This window comes from Camelus bactrianus, chromosome 9 (assembly GCF_048773025.1).
Source record: "Camelus bactrianus isolate YW-2024 breed Bactrian camel chromosome 9, ASM4877302v1, whole genome shotgun sequence".
Lineage (NCBI taxonomy): Eukaryota > Metazoa > Chordata > Mammalia > Artiodactyla > Camelidae > Camelus > Camelus bactrianus.
In genome coordinates this window covers 1173165-1187264 of record NC_133547.1, presented here as the reverse complement: position 1 = coordinate 1187264, position 14100 = coordinate 1173165, and the positions used below count along the sequence as shown (strand labels likewise).

At 48.4% G+C, this 14100-nt stretch overlaps 1 protein-coding gene across 5 annotated transcripts; it reads left to right on the top strand.

Annotated features, from left to right (window-relative positions):
• Positions 1 to 488: 488 nt before the first annotated feature.
• Positions 489 to 9112, top strand: LOC105074411 (uncharacterized). 5 transcript variants are annotated; one of them, XM_074370946.1, is made up of 6 exons: positions 490 to 765; positions 2867 to 2905; positions 3294 to 3469; positions 4448 to 4542; positions 4693 to 4819; positions 6013 to 9112. In XM_074370946.1, the coding sequence occupies exons 5-6, from the start codon at positions 4786 to 4788 to the stop codon at positions 7395 to 7397; spliced, it is 1419 nt and encodes a 472-aa protein (XP_074227047.1). In that variant the 5' UTR covers positions 490 to 765; positions 2867 to 2905; positions 3294 to 3469; positions 4448 to 4542; positions 4693 to 4785; the 3' UTR covers positions 7398 to 9112. The 5 variants fall into 5 exon arrangements, with proteins under 5 accessions (XP_010960279.3, XP_074227047.1, XP_074227046.1 ...); XM_074370945.1 differs by lacking the exon at positions 4448 to 4542; XM_010961977.3 differs by lacking the exons at positions 3294 to 3469; positions 4448 to 4542 and having other exon boundaries at positions 489 to 765.
• The last annotated feature ends 4988 nt before the right edge of the window (positions 9113 to 14100 follow it).

Here is a 14100-nt window from a genome sequence, read left to right as displayed (position 1 = left end):
CATGTAAGGGATCAGCAAGGAGGTGAACAAGGGCAGCTGTTATTTGTTTCTGCTCCCTCCTGCTGCAGCAGGAGCCCCAATAAAACCTTGCTTGAATTTCTCATCTGACCTATCAATTTCACTTGATTAAAAAGTCCGAGAACCCTGGCAGGTAACAGATGCACTTTGAGCCGCAGTGTGGTAGCATGTGCTCATTTGGTTTTGCAGGTTAGGGGAACATCTGAAGTAGTATGTCTCCATACATCTCTGAGATCAGTGAGGTCTACATTCCACGGAAATCTCAGTGAGTTCCCTTCAAGAAGCGGGAATCCGAGCTCGTCAGCAGGACCCCAGAAAACCTTCCCAGCAACCCCTCCCCGTGCGGCCGGCCCATTCCAGGGGGTGGGGCCAGGAGCGCTGTGAACCACATTACCCGGAAGGCTCTGCGCCGCGCGGCGTCGGGCCTGGTCCAGTGAGGACTCAGAAGAGAGGCACTTCCGCGCGAAGGGAGGGCGTCTGGGCGGGCCTTCCGGCGTCCACCTCCTGCGACATTTTGTAAAAGCGGAGCTGTCCGCTGGTCGGGAGCTTCGGGAGGAGGCCGGGCCGCCTGAGGTAAGGGAGCCGCGGAGGCGCCCCGCCCGCTGCTCTGAGGCGGGTCTGAGGCTCGGGCGTGGCCGTCAGCCGTCCTGACTCTGTCGCGGGGCCAGACAAGGGACCGCCGTGGCCGGGGCCCACCTTAGCCCGCGGACGCCGGTGGCGGGGGCTGAGCTGATGGGTCCGATTCAGGTAAGTGCTGCGCCCTGCGCTCCGTCACCCAGCACGTCCCATTCTGCAGTTTTTTTGTTCTTATCAGTGTTTGCTTATGAATGTCCTTTATTTATATTTATCCTTTCAAGGCTTGGTTTTTCGAATTTCGAAATATGACGTGCTTTTAAAAAGTGCACAGAACGTCCATATTGCAGTTGAATAACCAGCTCTGAAATTAGTATTTCGCCGCTGAAGTCAAGAAACGTGATATAAATAGGATCCCAGAAGCCATCTGTGCGGTCTTCCCAAAAGAGTTATCTGCATCCCCGAAGTTAGGGTATTGTCTGGTGTTACAAGTTAGCATTTTCTTGCCTTTATATATATATAGTTTTGTGAACCATGCGGAAAATATTCAACGACTGTAGTTTAGTTTTGCTCGCTTGTTTTAAAACTTTATGAATGGAATCATATAAGTATCATGATGTGTTTTTCTTGGCACAGTATTATGTGATCTTATCCATGTATTACATGGCTATCCATTCATTCTCCTTTTTGTGCGGTATTCTGTAGTATGAGCATATGAGTAAAACGTCTTAATAAATTCTCCTGTTGAAGAATTTTCTTTGTTTATGGGTTTGTTTTTGGTTTTTTTGGTCTATGTTTTCTGTATTTATAAACATTGCTACTGTAGTCGTATCTGCCATGTGTTCTAGCATATATTCAGCATACATTTGTCTAGCATGTTAAAATTAATATTGTACTTAAATGAGCATTTCCATTTTTTGATCTTGTTTTGCTCCATGTTACTGATTTTAACTCAGCTCTTTGAAAGTATTATACCTACTCGTAATCTATTCCATAGTTATATTTTGATAGACATTTACACATTACATAAATTGACTGTTTTATAGTGTACAGAGGGTTTTTGTTTTTTAAGAGATTGTACTTTTCCAGTAATGTTTATATTACTGTTAAATAACCTCTGGTGATATTGCAAGAGGAAATGGTTAGGATATTTTGTTAAAATACTTGTTTTAAGGGGGCAGAAATGATAAAAAAAATTATAATGCTTCAAAACCATAACAGGATATTTAGAACCCAAGAAGATGTTTTTATGCTTATATAATTAGAATGGGATAGAGGTGCTATAGCTTGTTTCTCTTAAGTTTAAGCAGTCAGAAATCCCGAGTTATCCCGAACTGCTGGAGGCACTTTTACTGTGATTCTAGCAATAATCCCTTTATCAGAGGTTCATTTAGAATGTGAAGTCTACCACACTCGGAGAGAACAGCATGTAAGAAATTACAGATAACCTGTCTAAACATTTATGGAAAATTTTTAGCATCAAAAAATATAGATAAACATAAAAAGTACATAATCCTGAATTGTTTGTATAATGTTATAATAATTTCAAAACAATTTAATCTGTAGATTATGTAAGCTGCAATTTAATATAAAAGTAATTTTTACTATAACCAGAGTAAAATTTGAAAAGGAAGTATAAGAATTCTTGGCCAGCTGTTAGGACGAACTATGAGCTATGGGAAAAGAAGAATTTATTATTGGTGAGGGAGAAACATTACGGGGGGAATCAAGGAAGTGTCAGAGATAAGATAACTATATATATATATACACACACACAAAATAAATAATAAGGTCCTACTATATAGCACAGGGAACTATGTTCAGTATTCTGTAATAAACCATAGTGAAACAAAAAGGAAGTGTTCGAAACAGACATGTACAATAAAATGAGACTTAATTTTGATATTTGTGGCTCAAGATGATAATAGTACTGTATGACCTGCCACAACCATTTTCTCCCCAACACCATCCCTTATTCTTCTGGCTCACTAGGCTCCAGCCACACTAACCTCATGACTGCTACTCAAACACATCCAGCATGACCCCGACAGAGAGGCTTGGCACCTGTTCCTCCCACTGCGGGAAAGCCTTTCCTCGAGACACCCTGTCAGCACTTGACAGCACAACTCCATAACATTTTCTGCCCTCTTCTGTGTGCTTTACTTTCCTTTGTGCCTTTATCTTCACGTGAAATATTAGGTGGTTCACGCGTGTATCTTTTTTTGTCTGTGTCATGGTTGGGAATTACAGTGACATGACCCTGCTTTTCCTGCAGGTTCCACATTCAGCAGGACCACTTACGGCCCCTGCGCTGGTGAGTGTCATGTGTCCTGGAACTCTTTTTGCTCCCACTCTTCCTGGCCTAGGTGTCTGGACACCCTAGAGAAACCCTAAGCCCGGTTCCTAAGTCCAGGCCAGATGTTATATGGAGAGAGTCCCCACGTTTGGCAACCTGCAGGCTGAGATGTGAAAGGTGTCCTAGGTACGGGGGTTAGTATGCACCAGGGCTTGGAGATGAGGTGGAGATGGGCTTGTTCTAGGCCTTGGAGGTGTCAGCTAGTGTCTGGTGAGAATAGAGAGCAAGGGAGCAAGTGTCAGGCCTAGAATGGTAGCCTGAGAAGTGCGGTTCCTGTTCTGAGAGTGATGGCAGCCCTGGAGTTTTTGAACAGAGGAGAAAAGTGACCTGACTTTGGTCCTAACAGGCTACCCCTGGCTGCCGAGAGAACAGACTGGGGGAGAGGAAGACAAGGAGACCGTGGAGGAGGCTGTTGCATCTATCCAGAGGAGCACTGGTTGTGGCAGGACCAGAGTGGTGTATTATATTATTATATAATAATATATGATATGATATTAGTGCATTATATTGGTGGATGTAGAGGTAAGAGAAATAGTTGTTGGCTCCTGAACTTGTTTTTAAAGTAGGGGCTAACCCGAGTTTCTAATGTGGAGGGGTCACGGATGACTCCAAAGTTTTTGCCCTTTGCGTCTGGATGGCTGGGAGGGCCATCAACTTGGATGAGGAAGTCAGTGGCAGGAGTACTTTTCAATGAGAATATTAGGAATTGGGTTTGGCCATGCTGAGTTTCAGATGGTCCAGAGACTCCCAAGTGTAGGAGACAAGTGGACGGGTGAACATGCAGGGCTAGAGTGCTGGGGAGGGCTTCAGGTTGCTATTAGGGGACAAGGGAGGAGGGGGGCTGTGGATGTCACAAGGACAGACAAGAGTAATGGTAAGCAGCAGGAGGGGAGGGGAAAGGCCAGCACCTGGTCAAGGGTTTCATGGGGGCGTGGCCGTGAAGCTGACGCAGAGGGAAAGCGGTAGAGGAGGTGGGGTGAGAGCAGAGTCAGGCGGTGCTTATTCACCCTGCCCGGCACCCACCGGGTTCTTGTCAGAACATCAGGTTAGTTTACCCAAGGTGCGTCAGGTGGGCGTGGACTTTGAATGGGTGTTACGTGGACAGAGATTGTAACTGGTGAAGAGACAGGATGTGCAGTATGCAAGTGGAACCTGACTAGGGGTGTTTAGATCTGCATGCTGTGACTGAGGTTGAAGTCGGGAACAAGGCCTCTTCAGAACAGGACTGGGGCGGGGGGGCACAGTGGGATCCTGTTGCACTTGCCAAGCGCTTTTTGAATGCTCTGTGTGGGTGGGTATGTGAGGAGGCCAGAGAAATGCCAATTTTGTGGGCCTGGTGGTGGTGATGGGGTCAGGAGTATGAGGAGGTCTGGTGAGTAATATGCACACGGAGGAGGTGTTGGGGCCCTGGCACCAGGAGCTTAAGAGAAAAGGATGGACCCAGGTGTGTTTGTGTCTGGGAGATGTGGTCGTGGGGACTCTCAGGTGCTTATCTTGCAGGAAAGGGGGGCCTGCACAGCAGGCCCAGAGCTTAGATGGCCTCTCTCTGTCCCCCTGCCTGTGGTTGCTGAGAGTTGGACCTAGTGATTAAGGAGGTATGGAGAGGCTGGGTACCACTACCCTTGAAGCTGGGGAGCTGGGGAGGAGGATGAGGGCAGAGTGAATATGAGTTGGAATTGGGGGTACTTACGAGGTCCTGGAGAGAGACGGGCTGCTCATGGACACATCTGTCCCCATCATCACAGGGCACTGTGACCTTTGAGGAGGTGGCTGTGTACTTTTCCCAGGATGAATGGAGGCTCCTTGATGAGGCTCAGAGACTCCTGTACCGGGATGTGATGCTGGAGAACTTTGTACTGGTTGCATCACTGGGTAAGACCTTCACACCTCTCCCAGCATCCTGGGCTGGTCTCCACCTTCTTCCCAAGCTAGACAATGGGCACATCTCTGTTACTGCTTCCCTGCCTCATGTGCTGTGGGCACCAAGGCTGGGTGTGTATACTGCCTCCTTTCATAAGTAGCCCCCATAACAGCTGCTCAAAGGTTTTCTGGGTCAAAAGACTTGGAATTAGTCCAGTGGGTTCCATCAGACTCAGCCACTCCCTGCTAAGTTGACTCTGTAGCCCCTAGGCCACCTCTGCTCCAAGGTTCTGTCCCCTTCCAGCTGATGTTTCCTGGGGCGTGGCTGTACAAGGAACTTGTTGGGACCCAACATGGTCACTACTTGTGGGGTCCACGTGGCTGTTTCTGTGAGACTTACTCAAACATTCCTTATGTGATATACGGTTTCATGATTTGTTCCCCCCCGGGCCAGTACTGACTGCGCAACTGTCCTGTCTTTCCCTTAGGACTTGCATCTTCTAGGTCCCATGTTGTTGTCCAGCTGGAGCTGGGAGGAGAACCCTGGGTACATGGCAGAGTGGACATGACTCCAGGCACAGCAAGAGGGGCGCAGAGTGGGCCTGGCCCTGGTGGTTGGCATCAGGGGGAGGATGTGAGATCGTGGCCTGTGCCCCTCCTTTCTGTCTTTCTTCCACATTCTGGACACTCTGCTCCTTCTGTCATTTCTACTCTGACTTCCAACCCAGGCTTATCCCTCACCTCCCTGACTCCCACTGCTCATTGGTTCTCTCCGTCACTCTCTGGTATTGGCCTACACTTAATGTGTCATAAGGTCTGCACGTGTCCTTAAAATAGTCCTTGAATACCAGCTCCTCAGTGACAGTTGGAGTTTCCTGGGCCTGGACACACCCTTCCACACAGCACACTTGTGTCACCGGCTGCCAAGGCCCTGGTGCAAACCGTTCCTGGAGGAGTGAGTTGTGGACCCCTGGCTCCTCCCTGCACTCCACCCCATCCTTGTGTCTTTTGTCTGGTGAGTCTCCCCTTGTTCCATGGCATCTAGAGGCCCAGTGCTGTACAGCAGCCCTCTCCTAAGTGCCCCCAGCTCCCCTGTCCTGAACAGTCCCACAGATTTGTTCCTTGGTATGCCAGACACACATATGTGATGGGGCTGCCTCCTCCCCAAACCTACATGAAGTTCACTAGCATCGTTCTGCTTTCAGGTTGTTGGCACCGAGCAGAGGACAAGGAGACGACTTGTGTGCAAGAAGTTTCTGGAAAAGGGCCACAAGTAAATACTTCAAAGGCAGACCTGTCCACCCAGAAGGCCTACCCCTGGGAGTTACGTAGCCTGGACTTAGAAGGTGGTTTCTATCTAGCTGAGGACCTGGGAACAATCTCTGGCCAGAAACCACGTGGGGCAGGTGTGAAATTTCCCCAGCACAGTGGAGAGAAAGTCTTTAAAAGAGACGTGCGTAAGGCCTTTATGAAGAGCCGCATAGTCCATGCGTCCAAGAAGTCTTCCACATGTCAGGAGGCTGGGACGGATTCCACTGGTAGCTCTGGCCGCCTCCAGCACCAGGTCACACCACAGAAGGACACCGAGTGTGTGGAGGCCTCTCACAGTGGACAGAGGCACTACAAGTGCGGTGAATGTGGGAAAGCCTTCTGCCGCAAATACAGACTTGCTCAGCACCAGAGAGTCCACACTGGAGAAAGGCCTTATAAGTGCAGCGAATGTGGGAAAACCTTCAGCTATAAACACATTCTTGTTCAGCACCGGAGGGTCCACACTGGAGAAAGGCCGTATGAGTGCAGCGAGTGTGGGAAGGCCTTCAGCAACAAACCCACACTTGTTCGGCACCAGCGCATTCACACCGGAGAGAGGCCTTACGAGTGCAGCGAGTGTGGGAAACTCTTCAGCCAGAGCTCTAGCCTTAGTGAACATCAGAGAATTCACACTGGGTCACGGCCCTATAAATGCAGTGAATGTGGAAAATTCTTTACTTCCAACTCCAACCTAATTAAACACCAGAGAGTCCACACGGGAACAAGGCCTTATGAGTGCAGTGAGTGTGGGAAATTCTTTAACCAAAGTCCCAGCCTCATTAAACATCAGAGAATCCACACTGGGGAAAGGCCATATGAATGTACCGAATGTGGGAAACTTTTTAGCCAGAGCTCTACTCTAATTAAGCACCAGAGGGTTCACACTGGAGCAAGGCCTTATAAGTGCACAGACTGTGGGAAACTTTTTAGCCAAAGCTTTGGCCTCACTCAGCATCAGAAAGTTCACACTGGAGAAAGACCATATGAGTGCACAGAATGTGGTGAATGCTTTAGCCAGAGCACCCAACTTACTCAGCACCGAAAAGCTCACAGGGGAGAAAGGCCTCTGGATTGCAGCAAATGTGGAAAAGTCTTCAGTCAGCAGTCTGCTCTGATTGCGCACCAGAAACTTCACAGCCCAGACAGGCCTTCTGAGTGCCGTGAGTGTGGGAAAGCGTTCAGCAGACGGTCTAACCTCATTCGCCACCAGAAAGTTCACGCTGGAGAAAAGCCGTCGAATGAGACGGGGACGGCAGGGGATCAGCTACGTCCTTGTTGACCGTGTCACACTGAACAGGCTTTGTCCGGGAGCCATCGACCTGAAGTCGAACACCATACACCTGAGCATCCATTGTGTGGAGACTGCCTGGGAGTACCAGGCTCGTAGGCAGCTTGGAAGGAGCACACTGTACTTTCTAACCTGCCCAGCGCCCTTGCCAGACTTCCGTCGCTGAGTTCTGTGGTAGAAGTCATCTTACCTCTACCAAGTGGCAGATCGCCTCACTGGGCATCCGTCGTCTGTGAGCTGTGTGACCTCCGTGCGTGCCCATCACCTGGAGGGAAGCGTGAGCAGTCTGAGCACTCTGGTGTTCTGTCTTCCGCCTGACTGCCCAGGACACGGCCCTAACTGAGACGCCTTGAACAGGACCCGGTCTGGGTCCGCCAGTGGCTTCCAGAGGTCGCCTTCTTCAGTGGCACTGTCCCTCGTAGCGCCCAGGATGGATCTTTCTTGCTCCACGTGACCCAGTTTCGGAACTTTGTATACCTTGGTGGGAACAGTATAACGGCAGAGAATGGTTTCCACTTCAGCTTGGTCTAATTTGCTTTCTTGTCCAAGGCCTCCTGGTGCAGACTACAGGGCTTTGTGTGACTAACCTTGTGACATAATGTAAAGGGCTTTAGGATTCCCATAGTGGCTCTAGCTTGTTTATCTCAAGGCCATTGATGCACATGAATGAGAGTGGAAATCATCTAGTCCAGGGATGTGACTTTTATGACTCAGGTAGAGTTCGTGGACAGCTCAAGTGAACACGTCTTTCTTGGCTCGCCAGCGTTCTTTGCTACTGCGGCAGAGTCCCTCCCATGAGGTAGGAGAGGTGATGGAGTTAACTTGTGGTTGCCAGAGTTCCTTCCACTTTTCCAAAAAGGAGGTTCAGACTTTATGTAAAGCCAATTTCTGCTAAAACTTCATTGAGCTAGACTGCTGGTATACAAAGCACCGAACGTGCTGAAAATGTACAGTGTGGTTGGTGTTACTATGTAAGCCCACAGAACTGCGGTCGTGACGACCGTCCGTCGCTTCCACAGCTACCTTCTGACATCTCTCCCCAGATGGTCAGGCGACCATTGATTTACTGCCTTTCACATTCATGTTTGCCTTGTTCTCTCGCGGTGCAGAATCATTTTGAGAATCATCCAGTGGCAGATGTGAATAGTGCGTTTTTTTAAATTCCTGAAAGATACACTGTTTGTATATACTGTCATTTGACTGGGTTTATCCATTCATCTGTTAACGGATAAATGGGGTTTTGTGGTTTGTTTCCAGTATGGCTATCACAGATATGCTTACTGTGAACCATGTACATAAAATTCTTTATTTGAATATATAGTTTCATATTCTGAAGTGAATGGCTGTACCCTTTTGCCTCCCCACCTGGAGTACAAGAGCATTCCAGTTCCCCTTTGCTCCTCACCAGCATGGTTTTTTAAAGTGTGTAGTGGTATCTCACTGTGGTCTGATTGCATTTTCCTAATGATTGATGATCTTGGACATTTTTAATGTGTTGCCAGCTGTGTATCTTTGATAGAGTGTTTTATTGAAGTATAGCTGATTTATAATGTATTAATGAAATGTCTGTTCATCTTATTTATTTACCACTTGGTAATGAATGTTGGCTGGTATTTCCCTTCTAATAACTGAGAAGACAATAAATGTGTTGGAACGTCACTGCCTTCAGGGACTTTGCTGGGTGGAATAAAATGTTTGTGCTGTCATCCATAATGTGTGGTCCTCGTTACTAACATTCAAAAATGGTGGCCCTTGGCATGATCTGAGGGTGGAGTCTTTGGTGGGCTGATGTTAAAAGGTTGTTCCTCAGACACCCGTGCAGGCTTAGTTTTAGGGGTTGGTGGTTCCAACCAGTCTTTGTCGGTTCGAACTGGACAAGAGCTGACTCCCAAGTTGCTAAAAAAAAAACCCCAAACTTGAGCCCCCATTACTGTAGTGACCCCCCACATGAGGGTGTCATCTACAGGGGTCACCAAGGAGTCTTGCGATTTATTCCCTAGGCCATGTGAAGCTTGGAGGGTACGCAGTTACAGAGGGGGAAGAAGCGAGCTTAAGCAGTGAAGGCAGTTCACAAGCAGAGGGGTTTCAGCAAGCTGTTCCCTTTCCCGGGGCTCTGTAAGGCAAGCTCAGGGGTTCCTGCTAGTCACCAGCTTCTGCTGACTGAAGGGGCATGGTTTCAAGGTCACCGAACGTGGACTTGGGAAGACGTGTGCAGTAGCACCCCATTACGTTCTGTTTCCATTATACAGACACCCATAAACAAGCTTAACAGCACAGACGATAGTAAAATGTAGTAAAATAAGGGACAAGTTTTGAGCATTTTTACGTCAGCAACTTGTAAAGGACTGTAACACCACAGCCCTCAGTTGTCCGATTCTCTGTTCAATCCCAAGAAATGTTTGGCACAGACTTGCCCAGCTCCCAGGCAGGAACCTCTAAGCCCTGGAAACATTCAGCCTAATGAGAGTGTCTTTCCTTATCTGGGGCCTTGGGCCGTGCTAGGTAGCTTCTGCTACTGACATGACTCACGGCAGGGACCCTAGGTCTTTATATCAGTTTGACATTCGGAGAAGCTAGAGAGAGTAACTAAGATCAACGCAGAGGTGCTCCTCATCTATGTGACAGATAGTAAAAAATACCTGGACAACGCCGAGGCTCGTGTGGGGTGTCCGTGGGGCTCCCTGGTTAGCAGCAGTTCGTGTGAGTTGTCACACATCTCTGTCATGAGACAAACCAGAAGGTTAATTGGAAGCTGGCAACTTGGCCCCAGGCTCTGTCCTATTGTGCCGTCTTCCTTTGATGCTTTTCCCTGAGTCCTATAGATTCTGAGGGTTTTCCAGAACATCATTGTGTTTTTAAAAGCTTTGCTAAGAATAATTGACTTAAAATACACTTGAAGTGCAGGGTTTGATAAAGCTCTGGCACAGGCTTAACACGTCTGAAGCCAAAAGTTTTCTCGTGCCATTTGTAATTTTATCCCCTCTTTCAACCTACAGAATTGATGCTAGAAGTTATTCCCCCTTTTTGTGACAGGTGTTTTCAAACATACCCAAAAACAGAAAGGACTGTGTCTGCAGCCCAATAAGCCCATCTCTAAATTTCCACCATTGTTGTTTCTTGGATGTTCTTTCATTTTATTCCCTGGTTCACATCACTGGGTCATTTTTACATAGAGTGCCTAGCCCCACCTCATGTAACTCCTGAATCATTCAGAATGCATTTTCAAAGATGTATGTAAGCACTTTTTCATAATTTCCATAATTTGATCACACAAATACAGGAATGCCCTGCTTTTTGAAAGTTCACCTTAAACACCACATTGATTTTATGAAAGACTAATTAAAAGAAATCTGAAAAGAATTTTAGTCACGCTTATGAAAAAAGCCATTACACTATACACTGTAGATTCTTTCATAATTGAAGTGGCTTATCTAGAACTTTCAGAAAGCAGGGGATACTCCCCCATTATGGCATTTCAGCTTATGAAAAGTTTCATAGGAAAGATCTACCTGGGGTTAGGAGAAACCTGTAATTAAGACTCTGTTACTAGGGGAGGGTATAGCTCAGTGTCTGGAGTGAGTGCTTAGCACGCATGAGGTCATGGGTTCAATCCCCTGTACCTCCATTAAAAAAAAATAAACCTAATTACCCCTCATCCAAAAAAAAAAAAGACTATATTACTAAATTGTATATCTGGAGGGAACTCTAATTTGAAAAGATGCATGCACCCCAATGTTCACGGCAGCACCATTTACAATAGCCAAGACACGGAAACAACCTAAATCCATCATCCATGGACAGATGACTGGATAAAGAAGCTGTGATATAGTTATACAATGGAACACTACTCAGCCATAAAAAGGAATAGTGCCATTTCCAGCAATATAATAGCACAGGGAACTATATTCACTACTTAATACGTATAATGAGAAAGAATATATTCATGTATAAGTATAAAGGAAACATTATGCTGTACACCAGGAATTGACACCACATTGTAAACTGACTACATTTCAAATAAAAAAATTTAACAAGACTGTTCCTACATTGTGTTAATTTCCTATAGCTGCTATAACAAGTTAACACAATCTTGATGGTTTAAGGCAATGTCCATGTAACTGTTTTACTGTTCTGGACGTCAGAAGTCTCTTCCAAAGGAATAGTCAAGGTGTTAGCAGGGCCCGTGGGCCCTCTGGAGGCTTTGGGGGTGAATCCCTGTTCTTGCCTTTTGCAAAGTCAGGCGCTACATTCTTTGCATTTGTTGGCTCATGACCACTTCCTTCCTCTTCAAAGGCCAGCAGTGTAGCATTTTCTTTAGTCATCAGATTGCTTTCCGCTGTATAGTAGGATCTCCCTCTGCCTCTCTTTTTAAGGAGACTTGTGAGTACATCACTAGGCAAACATAATTTTAGCATAATCTCACCACAAACTCGCTATCACACTTGCACAGTCTCTTACTATATAAAGTGACATGTACAATGTCTTGGGATGAGGACATGGACATCTTTAGGGGACATCTATCAGCCTGCCACACTGAATTTGTCTCTTAAAAGTGTGTTTTAAGGCATACTCATTACAATCAGGATGCAAAATTTACACCCATCCCCTGTTTTTTCTGTAAACTAGATACTGAAGAGATGAAGAATTCAGGTCTAGTCTGGCTGGACAGTTGTGCCATGTGGCACTCCTGGAGATACACTGGGTAGGACAGGTGTGTGAAAATGTTCTCTAGACAACAGTAGGGAAGAGATGGGTTTAAATCAAAGTGTTTTTTTGTTTTGTTTCCAGAACTAGTTATTAAATTGCAGAAAGTTCCAAATACCAGATATTGTGAAAAGGTTACAGCACATCCTAGTGAACACGATAACCCAGTAAGACCAACAACCTAGCCTCTGCCTGCTTGCAGCTCTTGGCAACCTGGAGTCACCCTGTCCCTGCCGGCTCTTTCCTGAATATGCAAGCCCCCCAGGCTTAAAACTTCCCTGGGCCAGTGCTTTGAGAGCTATCTTCCTGTCTCCTTACTTCTCACAAGTAATAAATGCTTCTGCTTTAACTGGACGTACTTGCTGTGTTCACTGGCTCTGCACCCAAGGGAAGGACCCATTAAATCCAGTAACAATAATGACACCTCAGCACAACCCGGAGGCCCCTGCATAGGCATCCTGGGGACACTGTGATGAGGGCAGCATTCTGCATCACCCCCGCCCAGCAAGACTGCACACACACACACACACACGTGCATTATACTGCGTCCACGAAGACAAGATGTGATAGTCCTGAGACACACAGCTGGCATTTACAATGTGCAACAGAGGCTTGTGTGAAATGGAGGGAGGTGCTGAACCACCCCAGCAGGTATGAGGACACAAATGCACAAATGCTCCAGGGACCCCTGTGAGGCAGGTATGGGACAGGGAGGTCCGGAAGCCTGGTGTGTGGATGCACACAGGATCACACAACCACACACATGCAGGTGTGACCAGGTGGTCTCACCCTGGCTTGGAGAAAACCCCCCCTCTTCGCCATCCTAGCCCCAGTCCTGCAGGTCTGACGATGCACTGACGGTGGTCAGAACAGGAGCCTTGTGCACATGTTGCCGCAACCTGGAGCCTCACACAAACACACAGGGACACGTGATGGACGCAGATCAGCCCACGCCTTGGTAGCGGAAAATTTTACCCGGAAATGCCTGCTAAGAAGACCGGAGAAGCAGTCGGAGGAGGGAAGGGGGCAGGGGACAGAGCCGCTGGAGGTTAGGGGCTTTTCTGGGGGGTCAGCCTGCACTGGGTCAGTTTCAGGGACAGTGGATCCAAAGCGATCTGGAGAGGGAAGGGACTATGTTCCTGGGTCGTTAGGCACCGTTCGAGTGATTCGTGTTTCACCCAGCGGGGTGGGTGATCACGGAGCTCTGTGGCCATCCTGGGGGAGTCCTATTTCTGTCCTATCCTGGTGTTTCTTGGGTTCTTTACTCCCGAGTAGGCGGGCGTTTCGAAGTCTACCCGAGAATTTTTCTTGGTATTCTAATGCAACTACAACAAACACAGTAAAACACATGGCTAACTTAAATTCCTGTTAAATTCAGGAAAACAAACACGGAGAAGAAATCTCACCGCATAATTTTATGAGTTCTCTGTAAAAGCGGCCTCTCGCTTCCACGGCGTTTGGACAGAGCAGAGCCAGGGCCGCCCCCCTCCAGCCTCCCACGCCCTCCCCGCTTTCTTCCGCTCGCAGCTTTGGACCCAACCTCTCGGCGATCACGGCCTCCGGGACCAGCAACACCGCTTCTGGGCCTAGCTCCTTACCGCGGCCCAACCGTGCGCTCCGAGGAGCGTCAGAGCGACTCCCCGGGGTGGGGGTGGGGGGGCCGCCGTCCACCGCCAGGTCGGCACGCATCTGCCGGCCCCGGCACCTGCCTCTCTCTCGGGGCCTCGATTTCCGCCGCGACGACGGGGCTCTGGGGGCGGGGGCGGGGGCCGCCTTCCCCTCGAATCGGCGCAGGAGACGCGCCCGGGCGCCGAGCTGCGCTGAAGACGGAGGAGCAGCGGGCGGCGGCCCCCCTCCCAGGACGCGCGGGGGGTTGGGGCGGGGGTGGGGGCACCCGGGCGCTACAGGGGCCCCGGGTCGCGGGGAGACCCGAGCCAGGCCCTTCGCGGTCCGCACGCCCTGCGCTCCGCCCGCGCAGACCCCGCCCCCC